Consider the following 17464-nt stretch of genomic DNA (forward strand, 5'->3'; position numbering starts at 1 on the left):
CCAGGCAGCATCTCTTTATTGATCTGTGGTTAGCTGCTACATCGAACAGCTGACAGCAGCAAAGCCTGTTGCTGGAGTGCCTTGTGGCCCCATCATCCCAGAGCCGACGTGAGCACCTTGCCATCCACAATCCTTCGAGAACTGTCCACAAACAAACTGCATTTAAAAACTGCCAAAAGGAAGCTAAAGTGCCTCCATCTCTCTGTCAGCCTCTGCTGGACATGGGCAGGAGGGCTTCCCCCCTTCCCTCACTGCCCAAGGCATGGTTAGCAAGTGCATTTCCCCCAGAGCGAGCAGTATGGTTCGGATGGTGGAGGAAGTTCAACTGTACAAGTACAATGTAAGCAGGGTAAGTGTAGCCCATGTCACTCCATTTTGGGGCTCCCAAGGGAACAAAGGGGCTGCAGAGCCCTTCACGGGTCATTTGGTCTAATAGCCTGGCAGCTCTATCCTCCAGCAGGACACGTGTGAATGTGTCGCCCGAGGGACTAGGCAGTGACTCATCACACTCTTCTAGTGCCATCCACAGAGCTGCCGTGGGGCAGTCACAGCAGTCACAGCAGTCACAGCAGTCACAGCCTTGGTTAAAGGCACTGGTGCCGCTTAGTGCCCATCAAATCCTGTATGGGCACTTTCACCGTGCCCAGCCAGGCTAAACATGATACTCTCACACCTCTCACACCTGATGGTTGGGTATCAGGGCTTTCCACACCGCCTCTCCCTCCCACCGCTCTCACCCCCAAGGAGATTAGTTTGCAAAGCTGCCGGCCGGAGAGATGATCCAGGCAGCCCAAGTCCCAACGCATACTTCTTTAGTTAATTCTTAAAAATAAGTAGATAAACTCTGCTCGCCACAGTATCTCCTCTTTTCCTTGCCCACCGACAAGTCAGTCAGTGGGTGCATAAAGGGGAAGGGCACTTTGTCTCCTCCCGCTAGGGCCACAACCCATCCGTGCAGAGAAGGGAAACCTCAGCCCAGCTGCCGAGCTTCCTGCACGCTCCTGGCAGCTCCCTGCAAGCCGCGCTTGCTGTGCCACAGTGCGTGGTGGGCACAACCCAGTCTCCAGAGGGAGAAGGCTCAGCGGGATCACTCGTTCCCCAGTGACTAGAGACCGAGGAGGACTGTGCCTCAGAGACTTGATCTCAGCCCTCAAGGGAAGCCACATGGCAGAGTCAGGGTTTGTAGCTGTATCCCGGCCATCGTGCTGTGCCTCCTAGCAGTGATCCCTGGAGAAGGACACTTCCCAACATCAGTCTCCTCTCCAGCTCCCTCCCTGCTTACCCGCACTCTTTCATCTCAGGTTTAAGGTAGTTTATTTAAAGATACATATTTTTTAAATCTCCTTCTTAGAATCCTCTCTACTTTGACAATTGTTTTCGACTCTTTCTTGAGTGACAACTTTCTATCTGCCGGGCAAGCAGCCCCTGCCGAGGCATCGCCCCGGGCTCCCATCGCCCCGGGCTCCCAGCTCCCCGCTTCGCCTCCCAGGCAGGAGCAGGTGAATCCCGCAGCAAAGCACGCCCTTGCTGCGGACCCCGGCTCCGAAATTCGCCCGCACGCCTTCCGCCGCGTCCCTCTAGGAGAAGGGAACCCCTGGGGCACCTGCGGAGGGCTCGGGGAGCCAGCCCCGGCCCGGCTGTCCCCTCGCCGGGCACCGCGGGGTCCCGGGGCAGGGGGCGGGCGGGAGGAGGTGGCCAGCCCGGTCCCGCCCTGCGGCTCCGCGCCGGGAAGGCGGCGGGAGGGAGCGGGTCGGCCCGGGAGTCAGCGGGACCGGGAGCGGGGGCAGGAGCGGCACCGAGCTCTGCCCGGCGGCGGCACGGCCCGACGGGCCGGGGGTAAGTCCTGAGCGCTGCCTCCCGCTGCCCTCCCGCCGGGGCCGGCAGTGCCCCTTCCGCAGCCCCCCGCATCCCTCCCTCCCCGCCCGGTTTGCCCCCGCGGCACGGCCGGGGCACACGGCAGCCGGGCCGGGGGCACCGCGGGGAGAGGCGCAGCTCCCGCGGCCGCTCGGGTGCGGGAACGGCGGGAACAGCGGCGGGAATAGCGGAGCAGCACCCGCAGCTGGAGACGAACCCAAAGCCGCCGCCACAGCTGGACCCTGCGCTCGGACCTCGGAGCCTTCCCCGCACCCGGCCCTGCCATCCCGGCCGGGACAGGCGCCCGGACCCCGCCGAGGCGGAGACCCACGGGAGGAGCATCCCTTTCCCTCCCTTTCCCTCCCTTTCCCCTCCCTCTGCGCGTCCCCACGGCTGCGACCCTGCTCCCCATCGCGGCTTGCCACGCGGTTGCCCAGGGTGGTGGATGTTCTGCCACCCCCGTGAGGGTATCCAGGTACATTGGAACGTGCCTGGTTTGGCAGCACCCTGGCCAGGTGCGGAGTGAGGAGGACTGGGGGGGTGGAAGACAGTCCAGGGATGGGGGACTTGGCAGGGCTGGGAGGGAAGGCTGGTTTTGGGGTGAGAGTTGAAAACAGTGCTCATGGATATAAGGGGCAGAAAACAAGACGGGAAACCCACAGCCAATCCGTGTATTGGAGTGCCTTATGCCTTCTGGTTACATATATTATGGGGGATATTTTGTTCATTCCCTGTTCTGGCCTTGCTTATCAGCTAGCCAGCTGCTTAATGTAAGTTTTTTTCCAGCACTACAGAACCAGCCTTTCCTGGCCCCAGACAATACAGAATTCCCAGAGTGGGAGCTGTGTCAGTGCAAGGGACACAGCAATATGAATCCTGTCTTTGGGTGGCTGCAGCTCAACTGTTACATGAACAGTCCTGGACTCAGCAGCAGCACTCATTGTTCAAGAGATCCTTGTGATCCAGTGGAAGGTTTAACTTCTTTGTCAGGGTCATGCAGAAGAAAGAGAGAAGACAAGCACAGGGACTTTCAAACAAAGTGCATGCCATAGGAGATTGTTTCACCCCTGTTCTGAGAGATCTGTGTCCACAGGATGTAGGGAAGTTCAGTTTCCATCTCATTCAACCCTTGTCCTCTCCCAGCTACAAAGCATCAGGGGAGAGGGGCACCAGTTTTAAGGATGAGAATATCCCAAGGGGCTGAAGCAATTTGTACCTATTGCACTCTTCCAGGAGTGTAGCTGTGCAGCAGCTGTGCATCACAGATGCTGCTGTTCAAGGGGTGAGGTGAAACAGAGTAATATTTATATTACTGGCATTGCAATGTTTTGTCCTTGCCTTGCATACCTGTCACATTGATGATGAGTTCAGCAGCAGGAGCAGTAGCAAAGGAAAAAAAGATACAAGCCATTAAATGTCATGGAACAACCTTGGGACAGCAGCTTTCATATTTCTGGAAAAAATCCTCCTCCTAAATCAGGAAAGGGTAGGTTACTGAGAACAGACTTGAATCTAGTGTAAGAAAACAAAATGCAGAGTAGCCTGCAAGTATCTTTCTAGTATTTCATCCCAGACATCAAGCTGGTTTGCTTTTCAGCACAGGAAGCACATCTGGCCAGGCATGGAAAACACAGAGCACACTATGGATGAAATGGGAACAGCACCAGCAGTCAACCCTTTACAAGGCAGATAGGGCTTGGGACAGAAACATGCTGCAGGAAAGGAGGAATTCTGGAGGTGGTACTTGCTACCAGGCAGCCAAGGATCAAGAGGCTCTGCCAGGATGCCAAGCACTCGAGTGTGTGAAGTTATTGAAGACATTTTTTGATGGGAGAAGGAGGAGTATACTTCCCAGAAGAAAATATATAAGTTCCAAATTTTGGCCAAGCCCTAGTTTGTTTGGGCAACTCTATTGGGTCTTTCTCATAATTTCAAATTGTTGTCTTTCAGACTGCACTCTTGCCCATCTGACTTGTACTGTGGTGTGACTTTGGTGCATCTCAAAACCATTGCCCACTTTCCAAAAGGCTGCATTGGTGGGTAAGATACATCTTTCACATGCACACAGGAGGTGAAATCTTGCAGGAGGTGAAATCTTGCATTCTTCTCTTGGCTTAGATTCAGTGTAAAACAGAACAAGGCCCAGCAAGTCTTTAAGCAAAGCTCTGTCTGTATATGAGCGGAAAAAAGACCTCTTTGATTGGCTTGAAGGAGAATTCATAAGGAAAGTATAAAAATCCTACCAGTACCCACAGGGGGTACTGTTCTCCACAGGTATTGCAGAGCTCTTATTTTCAGTCCTCTCTTTCTTTCTCTTTGCAGTGGCAGCCCCATGGCCCTCTTCGCCAGAGCCAGCAGCCATCCTAACACAACAGACCCCATTCCCTGTGGGGCAAACAGCACCACGGAGCCTGAGCTGCCCCACTCACATGCCTACTATGCCCTCTGCTACTGCATCTTGATTCTGGCCATCATCTTTGGGAATGTGCTGGTCTGCTTGGCTGTGCTGAGGGAACGCACCTTGCAAACCACAACCAACTACCTCGTGGTGAGCCTGGCAGTGGCAGATTTGCTGGTGGCTACTTTGGTGATGCCATGGATGGTGTACCTGGAGGTGAGTTACGTGATTTGCAGAATTTAACCACACCACTTCATGCGTGGCCATGCTCCTAATGAAGTCAGTAGCAACATTTAGACTGACCTGTGTGGAACAGCCCTGGAGCTGTCCTGCAGGATGTGTACTGCTCGGGTGAGTTACACTGAATGATTAAAGAGAAAGGAATAAGTGTGTGTGTGTGGGAAGCCATCCCTGTGAGACAGGATTAGACTCTTCAATTTGATTGCAGCTAAAAAATATTATTAAAAGTCCAATTTTATTTCAAACTGGAATAGTCTATCAGCTCAAGTGCATTCCAATCCTTAATGAAATCACATTATGCTTTGCTTTAGAAAACACTTGGCACTCTCTTGTGCTGTGGATGAGGTGGGACTGAGGCTCATCTGTGGAGCAGCCTCTGCCCCCATGCAGTGCCCTGGTCATGATTTCTGAGCACAACAGTAGGTCCATTTCCTAGTTGTGTTTGTAGACCCATTCAAGACTAATTTCCGTCTGTGGAGCTTGGATAATCAAAGTAGCTGATGCAAGAGTCATCCAAACAACAGGGAAAAGAACCCATACACATCCCAAACCCAAATTACCACTCCTGGCGTTGCACAGTATTGCCTATAGAACTGGGCTGTAGGACTCCAGCAAGACTAAGATTTAAAAAACAGCCTAAAAAGCCCCAAAGTTTTTTCAATATTTACAGCTGTTTATGGGTCAGCGATGCTACCAGTGAAGCAGAAATGGCATCATGCTTCAATACACTATGAGCCTGGAAATTGCCAAAAAATCATTCAGTCCCCAAAACTGTGTACAATACCTATTCATCTACTCAAGGTTTATCAAACCAGACTTTTGAGAACCGGCCCTTATTTATGGAGAAGGTGGATGAATGCCTCAGATTTAAATGTTGTTTGTGAAGTTTCTTCTTTACACTAGATTTTTAGAGTCATCTGTGGCCATGAAATGTGTTATTTTATCAATCATGCAGACCAGAACTGTCTCTTTCTGAGAAATCTTTTGGGAAGGCTGTGACAGAGTTGCAGTAGGAACATTTTATAGCCTCAAAACCCTCATCTCCACCTAATGAGGTTTCTAGCACAGAAGAGCTATTCAGCAGTGTGTCTAACACTCTTCTGGGGCAAGTGGGTAGATCTAACACAACAATACTGCTGCCCCTCTTTACTGATCTCTGGTGCTGTGGCTGCTCAAGCTCACTGTGGTTTCCAAGACAGTGGCATTAGGGTATCCTTCCCACTGGAGTTTGATGGCATTAAACACCATCATGCCTTGGAGTCGTGGCATAAATGGATGAGGACATGTGGTGGCATGGTTAGGAACATCCTCCTCAGTCTTCTCAAAACATCCAGTTCTACCTCCAAAGAGGAGGAAAGCTTCTGGACAAGGTTGGCACTGAGGTCTAATCTGCTGAGACCATGTGGGAATCACACTGTCTCCTCATCTGTATCTCTCACACAGGAGCAGTGAGACCTAAGCTGCTCTGTGAGCTCCAGGAGCTCTACTGGACTGGTTTCAGAAGGAGGACAGAGCTGAGTTACTGCAGCTCAGCAGCCCTGACCATGAGTGCTCTTTGTACTCCCTCTGTGCAAACCCATGAGCAGCCATCTGCCAGCTGCAGGAGCCAACAGCACCCCCAAGCAGCAGTTCTCAAACACAAAATCCTTCAGGAGCCTGCTGTGATGCACCTCTGCTTTCATGCCTATCATTGCCTGATGCAACTTGGTTTCTTACTTTCCCATCCATGTGCTCATCAATGTGGCCTCACCATTCATATCTCAATTGTGGAGATTCTGTTGTTTTAAGAATTCAGGAGAGTGATGGATTTTCATAAGTTTAAAAAAAATATCATTGTGCATTCATAAACTGGAAAGCTTCCTGTAGAGTTTGGAAGTTAAAAATAATAATAACACAATTTTGTAGATAAAGCAGACTGGTCATCAATGAAGGTGAGGTGAGAACCTGACCTTAATAGTCTATAGGGAGTTTTAACAGTGTCTTTAACAGAGCCAGGATTTTATCTGTACACTATTACCACTTCTGCTGCACAGTCACTGAGTGGTAATGAGAGATTGTATCAGCTCATCTCTCTGTGGTTTGTTCTCATCAGCTGTAAGAGAATAATATTTGACCATCTACCTCACCCAGGCAGATGTGAGGATTCATTCAATTAATACCTGGGATGTCCTTTGAGATTCCTGGACAAAGAGCACCAGAGGGATAAAGAAGAGGTATGCTGCCAGTACATGAAAACCAGAAATGTAGACTAGCGGGTTCTAGCTGCTTTAGCAAAGATGATTAGAACAGAGAAATAAAAGGAAGAGCAGAAACAGAATTTTTAAAAATATGAACAAGGCATGTAATAAAAAGGCTCTTCTTCACTGTTAAATTCTGGAATAAATTCTGTGTTCATATACCCCACAGGTAAATATTAACTAATTCACCAACTTCAGCAGAGCTACTCCCCGTTTTAGAAGTGGTAGGTGGAAGTGAGGATGGGTTTTAAGCCCAAACATTTTGATCTGTCAAGCATCCTCTTACACAAGCTACACTCTAGTATGCAGGTGGTGTGATCTGAATGCATCATCCTGAGAGGGCTCACTTCTGAGCCATCCCCACCAGCACCTTCTTCAGTTTTAATGGTTCACATTCTTGAGCTCAGCATTTGAACGTGCTCAGGACCTTGGAAATTCCCTCAGTTCAGTGCCTGTTCATCTGCTGGGTTAGCAGCAGCTGGCTTTCATATGAACACCTGCCACTGGCTTGGTGAAATATTCTTCAGACTCCACAGCTCACACAGAAACTGCATTGCTTTTTGCCTCAAACTGCAGAAACGTCACTTACTGGGTCCCACTGCAAAGGCTTCCAGCATCTTTTTTTAATATATTTTGAGGTGGCCAAGGAGATCTCAAAGTCTGAAACTAAAGTAAAACCAGTGTAGTGTTTCTTTGAAAGCTGAACATACCTATAAAGGTCCCTAATTTCAGATGGACAGCCTTCAGTTTGCACATCTTGTAGTTCACCTAACTGTGAAGAAAAACTCAGCAGTTTTGGTTTGGCTTTTTTTCCCCCTTTTACTTACTTTTTTATGAGAAAACAAAGGAGCACCCCCATTATCAAGAGAACTGGAGAGGAAAGCATACTTTCCTTCTGAATTCTGCAAGCCAATTCCCATTTCCCTCCCCTGCATTCATTCAGGGTCAGAGGGCCTAATGGAAGACTGCCTCATTCAATACCTGATTTCTGAAATGTAGCACCTGGGCCCAGCAGAGAACACCCTAAAGACAGAGCTCACCTCAGCAAGATTCTCTGACTATGGGAATGCTGCCACTATCAGAACCATTTAAATTTCTGAGGATTATTTCTTAAACAGCTCTCACAGAGTGAATTCTGTATTAATACAAGTGCTTCTCTCTCCAGGGAGCCCCATCCTTCCTAGGCACTGGCACTTGCTGCAGGGTTGACCCACTGCCTGAGAAGCCAAGCTTACTTGTGGCACCCTCTCCAGCCTGGTCTGGGATGGGTATTTTTGAATGGGTCTTGAAAATCTCCAAGGATGAATCCTTCACAGGCTTAGCAAGCAACTGGCTCCACTATGTCATTGTCCTTGTGGTCAGAAAAGTAACCTTCATAACCAGTGTGCACCTTTCTTCCAGCTCATCCCTGTTGCCTCTTGTGCTTCCACCACACACTGCTGTGAAATGCCTGGCTCCAACTTTCTCAATAACCTCCCATTAGGCACTGGAGGGCTGTTAGTCTCCCACCCCTCAAAGCCATCTCTTTTCCAGACTGAATAAGTGCTGTTCCCTTAGCTGGTCCTCACAGCTGCTCCAGCCCCTATGCATTGTTTTGGTGGCTCTCCACTGGATCGCAACTTGTCAATGTTTTTCCTGTACTGGGAAAAACTGTTTTTCCTGTAAAGTGTTCTAGATGTTGTCTAAATATAAGCAGAAAGACCAGGAACTAGTGGTGGTATTGATAGCTTTCCAGGATCCAGCTGAAACAGCAGGATTGGTGGGGTTGAAGGCTAAAATCCAGGCTCTCTCCCAAGCATAGACTTTCCTCCCTCTCCCTCCTACCCCCCTTCCCCATTCAGTGGGGTTTACATTGGGTTTGTTGGCAGTTGGAGGGCAAGGCTTTCTCCTTGTTCATCTCCTAGAAGGAGAGGCAGACCACTTCCCTCAGGGTCAGGCTGTCATCCCAACCCCCAGGACAGCAGGGCCACACAGAGGTTGGAGCATATCATCAACTGAAAAGGTTGTCAATGGACAAGAATTTGGTGGATGGTCCAAGAACCACTTTTCTCCATCACTAAGACTGGCTGCAGGTGGGCTTCACAACCACACACTTCAGATTAAAAATTGAAAACAACCAGTACAACACCTTGGTAGCAACCCAAGCCGTTTATCTGAATAGCCTGTGAGTTCTCACTCAGATCTAATAATCAAAATCTGTAACTGAGATAAGAATTCAAATAAGGTTTTTGAGAAGCCTCGGTCTCAGATCTCAGTTTCATACATAAATGCAAAAAATTTGCAGCATTTTTCCAGCTCACTGCCTGCAAGAGCACTTTGGCAGCTAAGCTGAGAAAGACTTTCAGCCCTTAGATTTTCTCAGATAATCATTAATCAAAGGATAAACACAGCGATATCAAATTTAAATCAATTTATCATGCTAGGCCTTGAGAGAAGGGATAGCTGCTGTTTCTTCTCCCTGCCTCCCTCTGCAAGAGCCAATAAAGGATTGAAATTAAAGTGAGCTCCTTCTCCACCACCTACTGCTGCGTTATCTTGCACACAACCCAGGTGCCTCAGTTTCCCTCTGCCCATCACTGTGGACATGAACTCCTCTAGCTGTTGAGATACTTGAGGAGAGCACCTCCTTACATGTAACTTGCCAGGACTTGGTGCAGAACAAGGCTGACAGTTCTGTGTTGCTGGGCAGGTGACCGGAGGGGTCTGGACGTTCAGCCGGATCTGCTGCGACATCTTCGTCACCATGGATGTCATGATGTGCACAGCCAGCATCCTCAACCTCTGTGCCATCAGCATTGACAGGTGAGACACAGCAGCATCCAGGGGATAGTCTGGATATGGGGGTCAGCCCTGTGCCCCACTGGTGCAGGGACAAGGAAGTGGGGTGTGCACAGACATTATTGGTGTCTTCAGGATCTCAAACCTCCCTGCAAGTCTGTCCCTGCCACTGCTGCTGTAAATGTGGCTCTGCTCACATTCTGCTAGAAGGGGTCTGCACTGGAGGGCAGGGAGACACAAGCAATAAAACATCCCCAGCAGGTAGTCAGCCACATCCTCAAGCTTTTTGAAGGCAGGAAGCAAAATTGGTCATCCAATTCCCACTGAGTCTCAAAGAGAGTTTCTCCTGGAGATCTCACTCGTGGAGTTTTAATAAGCAAAATCTTGCCATATACATAGTCAGAGATGAAGAGTATTGCTGTGTAATCTTGAGCTTTGCTCTGGTTTTCTGCACTTTAAAGCTGAGCCTATTTTAAGCAATGCTGAGGGCTGGGAGCCAAGACCTTGGTACATCTGGTGCTATTGGGACCAATGAGTGGGAGAAGAGAAAAATATTGCATGCTGTACCTTTGTAATGTGTAGTTCAAGGATAATAATGCAAGGCAGCTCTCAGTGCTGGGCTGGTTTGCTATTCCTCCATGGGAATCTGTATCCCCACTTCAGTTTGGCTCTGTCTGCAAGGAGCAGTCCCCAGGCTCTCCTAAAAAGGAGATTCCTGTGCCTTCCAAATCCTAGTCCTGCTGAGATGCATCCCCTGGGGCACCCCAGCAGCTGAAGGTCCTTGACACCTGCCCCTGGACAGTCCTATGCATGTCAGGCTAACTCCAGACCAGGCAGATGAGACAAAAAGTTTAGTAGATTGTGATTGCTCCACAGAGTGCTCTTTCCCAGCAGTGCCCATATAAATTTAGGGGCTTGAGGGTCATGGGTTTCCTGGGGTTTCTAGATCCATCTGGTAGCCCAAACCTTGCAGCTTTACATGGTGTCAGTTCTGCTGAGTGTTTCTCTGCGCTGCTAACTAACTCTGCACTGCCAACTAACTGATTTCCTCTGTTCCTCCCTGCAATGCCCCACTTACCATTTCTACAAATTGCTGATCCCATCATCTGATCTTCTCTACTTTCCTCTTCCTATTCTTCACCACATTCACCATCATGTTCCCTACATTTCTCCCATTTCTCTTTTAAAAAACCTGGTCCTTTCCCTCCCTCCATTCCTCCCTCTCCTCTTCCTGGAGCTGGTTTGATCTGCAGATACACCGCAGTGGTGAAACCAGTTCAGTACCAGTACAGCACTGGGCAGAGCTCCTGCAGGAGGGTCTCTCTCATGATTGTGATAGTCTGGATGCTGGCGTTTGCAGTGTCATGCCCTCTCCTCTTTGGCTTCAATACTACAGGTAGGTGATATCCTGAACAATAGCACTCAGGAGGGGTTGGGAATGGAGCTGCCCTGTGTATGCCCAGGTCATTTGACATGGGTCCTGCAGATTTGCCAAGTTAGAGGAAATTTAATGGAACTGGAAAGCACACTATGGAAGGAGAGAAAAATCCCCATGTGCTCTTGTCTATATACTTGCCATTTGCTCAGGCAGACACTGACTATTGCTCTAAAGGGCAAACATGACTGTTCTACTGCCAAATCAATGCCCATCAAGGTGTCCAGGTCTTCAGATTCCCATCAAACAACCACTTTAAACCCACAGAGCAAAATGTGCAGCACATACAACACACACACCAGACTTAATGGCATCTTGCTGATATCAACAGGTTCAGACACAGTTTTGACTCTGATACAGAACACATTTCTAAACAGCAAGGATTGCATATTAGCACTGCTTGTTAGAAACCTCCTTCCCATCCAACTGGCTGTCTGCTTCCTTAACTAATCCCTTGAGGAGGGCAAACAGTTTAGCCTCAACCTTGGAAGCAGGTTGGTCTCTTTCCCTCAGCTAGGGCAATGCAGTCTCTGTGGAGGCAGAGGAGCATGGAGCCTTCCTCCCCACTGAGTCACAGGCAGAAGCCTCTGCTCCCCATCCAGCCTCTGTGCATGCTTGAAGCAAAAAAGGGTGGGACTGGGAAGTTCTGCTTCCTTCCTCTGCCTGGTCCAGACAGATAGGGGTGAATGCACACTCTGCATCTAGACAGCTCAGAGGCTGTCAAAAGAATAGGTGAAAGGAAGAAGGGGAAGGATCTTCTGAAAAAGGATAGGAAGAGACATGAGAGAAGAGGACAGAGCTGTTGGACAGAAGAGCAGGCAGATGCATGCTGGCTAATGCTGGATGGCCCTGTGTTGGGTTCATTTTAAGCAGCAGTTAGGTAAGTGGGTAAGCCACAGCATAATCTGCACTCTACACTGCCTTTTTCCCCAGCCACCTTTTGACTTGCTTTGCCAAGAGCCTCCTTGTACTGAACTGAAGCTGCTCAGCCGCTCTTCTCTCTCTCTCTCTTCTCCTCCCCAGGGGATCCCAGTGTCTGTTCCATATCCAACCCCAGTTTCATCATCTACTCCTCTTTGGTGTCCTTCTACCTCCCCTTCATGGTGACCCTGCTGCTCTATGTCCGGATTTACCTCGTGCTCAGACAGAGGCAAAAGAAGCGAACGCTCACGCGGCAGGGCAGCCACAGCGCCAGCACCAAACCGAGTTATGCACACCAAGTAAGAGCCACATGAACACAGTAGGAGGTGTCAAAAAGGACAGAATGCATCATCTCTTCTCCTCAAAGGGTCAAAGCATAGAAGAGAAGGGATAAGGAGGGACATGACATGTTTTCATCCCATCCCTCACTCATATAGCATGATATTTTAGGTGCAGAAGCTCCAGTTAAATCCTTTCCAGACCTCTAGAAAGAGGATATTCCCTGTGTATCTCTGCCCTCTAGAAGTGGCAACTAGAAAAGAGCACAACCTATTTCAATATTTCTTCAGAGCAGGGTTTTCTCAGCCATGCATAGGTCTGGGTAATTTCTTCATTTATTGATATTTATGTCTTCATTTATTGATTTTTGCTCTGTGAAGCTTCATTCTCAGGGCTTCACAGGCTCTAACCTCTGTTATTAAAATAAAAAACCCTCTTCATCTGACAGACTTAAGAGGTCAAAATGCTCACGGTGCATGCAGCATTTGTTCCACTGACCTTTCTAGATGAAATATCTGCAACCATGGGAACCAACACAACAGTTTGAAAGGAATTGCCTGCTCATGCATATCCACTCCTTTTACCCATTTTCACACAGTGAAGCTACATTAAAAGGGTGGGGATGCTGAGGGGAGCAGGGCCAACACAAAAATACAGATGAGAGGGTAGCAGAGCAGGTATTTCTGCTCTTACTGTTCTCATGCTTCTCCTTGGTGGGATGGAGGCAGAGAGTTGTAAAGTGCTGGTTAACCCCCAGGACAGTCCAGATGACATGGTGCAATGTGAGAGGAGAGTGGGGCTAAGGATAACTAACTCCCTACAACTTTTCCTCATCATCCTCTGACCCAATGAGCAGTTTGGATGGTTTCCAGTTTTTCTGTGGCATCCTCTTTTGCAGGAACACATGGAGAGGAAAGCTTTACCAAACAGATGCCAAGGCACATTTTCCCCCTGTCTCTCACTCAAATGCACAGGCCAGGAGATGTCTCCAAAAAGGAGGTTGCTGACTGTCTTCAGCCTGCAGCGGTACCGAAGCTTCTGCCATGAGGCATCCCTCACCAAGGCACCAGGGACTGCACAAAACAGCAGGTGGGAAGAGAGGAGAAGGAGCACAAAGCCAGCAGTGGAGGTTCGGAGGCTCAGCAATGGTAGAACCATCAGCAGCTTGAAGCTGGCACAGCAGCAGCCCCGACTGGTCCAGCTGCGGGAGAGGAAGGCCACACAGATGCTGGCAATTGTTCTGGGTGAGTGAGAGACTTTCTGTCTGTGGGGTGCAAGGGCTCATGGTTTGGGACTTCCAGGAGCACAGAATCTCCTAATACAATATTGAGATTTTTAAAAATGCTAGCTAGGCCCTGGCTTCAGCTGTTACTACTTCACAAACTCAGGAGAGACAGTGGTGGGACATTTAGGGATCTAAAACAATGCTCCCAAATGTTGAGAGCCAAATATGTTAGTGTTTTCTTTACTATGTTTTGTTACTCTGGTGTTTTAAATCAGTGGCCAACAAGTCCTACTAGGAGGGAGCAACAGCCAACACCTTTGCTTTTCCTTTTCCTTTGTTTTACTGTTACAAGACTGGAACAATCCTAAGTTTCCATATATGCAGAAACTTTTGGATCCAATTACAGGAGGGGAAACTGAGGCAAGAAGCTGCAGAGGAACCAGTTCATACAGCTGGGTAGAGAACCAAGAGACTGGTGTCCCTGTCACCTGCTATGGTCACCAGATGCACTGTTTCCCCCATTAACTCAGTGGCAGCACAGAAATAAAGTAGCCCTGATCCTTACTGACTAAAGCAGCTGAGGCAGCAGGCTTTCCCTCAAAGTTGTGGCCACTTGCTTTTGTCTGTCATCAGACCACTTCTCCAGCCCCATCCATCCATCCATCCATCCATTCACAAAGCTGGTGCCAAGGAAAGAGCTTGAGCTTTTGCCACATCTCTCTGTGTCAGAAATAAACATGGCCTTCAGTGTTTGTGAAATACAGAAATATCATGGAAATAGTGAAGGGGTGGAGGGAGGGGGCACAAGTGCAGGCCCCTTTCCAAATAATTACTTCTCTAAACTCATGGATTGTTTTCTGCCTCTCTCTAAACCCAGGGGCATTCATAGTCTGCTGGCTGCCCTTCTTCTTGATTCACATCCTCAACGCCCACTGCCCATCCTGCCATGTGCCTCCAGGGCTCTACAGTGCCAGCACCTGGCTCGGGTACGTCAACAGCGCCCTCAACCCCATCATCTACACAACCTTCAACACTGACTTCCGCAAAGCCTTCCTCAAGATCCTCTGCTGCTGACTGCGGGGCCACACAGGTCTGCAGCAGACCCCTGGGCTGGGACAAGGCAGGGCCCTTCCTCCCTCTGCTTTCCACACAGCGGGGAGTGCCGTGCTGCCCTTGGCTGGGAGCAGTGGTGGTCAGCGTGACATGGCCATTGCGTGACGTGCCCATTGTGTGATGTGGTCATTGCTGACAGCCAGGCACCCCCTGCACCCGAGGGATGAGCAGGGACACATCCCACCTGCATGGCTGCCTTCACACACTGAGCCTCAGCGCTCCTGCCTAAGGGAGCACCAGTGCTTCCCACTTCTGTGGATGGAGGGAGGGAGGGGAAGAGGACAGGGACCAGCCAGGGAGTCCCTCAGCACTGGGCACAGCCCCGGGTGTGCAGCAGATCAGCCACCATAGCACATGGCTCCTGGGAGCTGCCAGGTTTGCAGGGCACACAGGACCCAAACGCAGATGGCATCTCTCATCTCTGCTGCCTACGTGCTGGAAATGCATTTGCCCTCCCACAGCTGGAACCTCAGCCTGCAGAAGGCACCCAGCTCAAGCACAGCAGTCCAGGTAGGAGGACAGAACATGACCTCTTTGATAAGGATCCTGATCTCTTCAATCAGGAGCCAAGAGCAAAAATTGGACAAGGAAACTTAGAAAAGGAGCTCTGATGGGAAAATAACAACTTTCCTGTTGTTTCCATCAAAAGCTTTGCCCATAAAACTGGGTCAGTCTGAGTCTGAGTTCTTGAGAAAATCGCCCTAATTGCAAATGAAATCTTCCCTTGTGCTGCCAGCTTGTATTTTACTGCTCCTTGCAAGGTGGAGAGGTGGCTGCCCTCCCTCTGGTAGGTCAGCTCACATGAGAAGTGCAACACTACCCCAGGGTCCCCTCTCCTCCTGACCCAAGGACCAGTGACAGATTGGCCACTACTTAACAACTACACACCCCAGTGATCTACTGGGGCCATGAAGAGAGCAAGGTCTGTGATAGCTCCCATAGATTCAAGCTTGTTTTTCCAGCTGGTTGCATGCACCCTGTCTCAAATCTTGGTCAAGGTTTCTTTGGAACCAATCTTCACCTGTGCTCTTCTCCTGGCAGGAGCACTGCTAGATTTAGGGTTTGTACCACCTGGCTGCTGCAATGACTCCTGTTACAGCTCATACATGGGAGAGAGCTGTTTCATAACACCCCTCCCAGTAAGAAGGGACATTTGCCTTGGGATCAGCCCCAGGACTCTCCCTGAAGCCCCTTGCCAATACTCTTGGCATCATATATGGCATCTGTATATCCCAGCATCCAGGAGTTGGCCAAATGCAGCCCAGCCACCATCTCCTTTCTCAGCAGTGTTCTACAAAGCCATCTCCAGTAGCTCCTGGATGAAAAAACAGACAAGTCCTGATGTACTGTGTAAGCTGGTCTCACGTCAGGGCATTCTAATGCTCTTTCCCTTATATAGACAAACATGGCATGGGCCAGAAAGCCTCAGCACAGTTCTCTCCTGTTGCCCCCTTGCTCTACTAGATCAGAGGCTTCAGCTCTCACTCCCCAGGACCTGGCTTAGTTGTGCTGTCAGCCATGCTCGTTTGATAGCTTTGGACATAACTCTGTGTGCTGCTCCTGTGTCCATGCCACAGCTTCTCCATCTGGGAAGGACTTCCTCCCTTTCCTAATATAAAGCCAAAGCCATTGTCCTCTGCCTCCAGAGCACACAGCAGAGCTCTAGCTGCTGCTTTGGTTTGTCTGGGTTTTGGGAGGAGGATCTTTGGGAGAGCATGTGTCATTTGCCTGGGGAAGTGCTCTCCATACTGCATTGTGACTGCCTTAACCCAATAAAACACAAGTGTAACTGGAAGTTTTGGTGCCTTTGTGGTGACTGCACGCCCTTCCATAAGCTGTTTGTCATCTGTAGCCCTCTTAACACTTTCCCTGTAAAAAATTATCATCCACCTGGACGCCCGCAAGAAGTCTTTATTATTACTTGCATTTCCCTTTGCAACTGGGAAAGAAATCAAAGGCTGCTGTAAACACTTCCAGCAGATGAATTCTGAAAATGTGGTCCATTAGTTTCCCAGCTATGCCAGGCAGACATGCAGTAGTGTTACTCCATCTGCTCAGAGATGCTGGACAGCACAGGAGGCACTCAGCACACAGGATGGTGGAGGTATCAATTGAGTGAATCAACCTGTGGACAGATTGCCACTCTCATTAAGGAATTCCACTCTCTTAAGGAATTCTCATTAAGATGCTTCATAACAGAGATCACCAGTCCAGTTGCTCTATAAAACAATTGTGACAAAGGAGGAAATGAGAAGATCTTTTAAAGGACGAATAGACCCATTTCAAGACCTGGCCTAGCATCAGTCAGGAGTCAGTTTGATCTTACTTGAATTTGAACCTGTTCTTTGAGGAGTGATCCCCAAGATGATTCAGAATAGAGGGAAGAACAGGAGGTGTAGCAGAAGACTAAGCAGCATTTTGGTGGATGTTCACACAGCTATTAGGGATGGAGAAAATTCTATATCTAAACATGCAGTTCTTTCTCTACTAACTAAGATTTGAACTATCAGGTCACAGAACTGACAGCAACCTCTTGAACTATAACCTGCTGTGGACTAAAAAAAAAAGGAGAAAAAAGACACCAGAAAACCCTCATACAATTACAAAAACTCAACTCCAAACCAAAATAATCCCTATCTCCTCCTCCCTCAAAATGCTGCTTGAGCTCCACACCCTGTTTTACTCTGGCAATATGAACATAGATGATCCCATAGACAAGGCCAAGGAACAGAAACAATCAAAGGTGCAAGGAGTTGATGCTCCTCCACCCTCTCCAGCAAGCCAGAAGGACTGCTGACGATCCCCCCAAGACACACCCCCACTCATTATTTACAGCAAAATAATCTGCATTCAGGAGAATTTTCAACCACTCAATGTCTCCTACTAATCTTAACTTTCTACAACATTTTCCTCTTTGCTGTTTTGTTTTCCCTGACTCCACAACTGGCTGGGAGAGGAGAGCTGTGATGCTGTGCCCTGCATTC

General features: G+C 49.1%; 1 protein-coding gene across 1 annotated transcript; it reads left to right on the forward strand.

Annotated features, from left to right (window-relative positions):
• Positions 1-3872: 3872 nt before the first annotated feature.
• On the forward strand, positions 3873-16275 carry DRD3 (dopamine receptor D3). Its single transcript, XM_085071018.1, has 6 exons — positions 3873-4468; positions 9419-9531; positions 10761-10903; positions 11966-12162; positions 13041-13386; positions 14245-16275. The coding sequence occupies exons 1-6, from the start codon at positions 4187-4189 to the stop codon at positions 14439-14441; spliced, it is 1278 nt and encodes a 425-aa protein (XP_084927144.1). The 5' UTR covers positions 3873-4186; the 3' UTR covers positions 14442-16275.
• The last annotated feature ends 1189 nt before the right edge of the window (positions 16276-17464 follow it).

Source organism: Lichenostomus cassidix, chromosome 1 (assembly GCF_008360975.1).
Source record: "Lichenostomus cassidix isolate B80296 chromosome 1, HeHo_3.0, whole genome shotgun sequence".
Taxonomy (NCBI): domain Eukaryota; kingdom Metazoa; phylum Chordata; class Aves; order Passeriformes; family Meliphagidae; genus Lichenostomus; species Lichenostomus cassidix.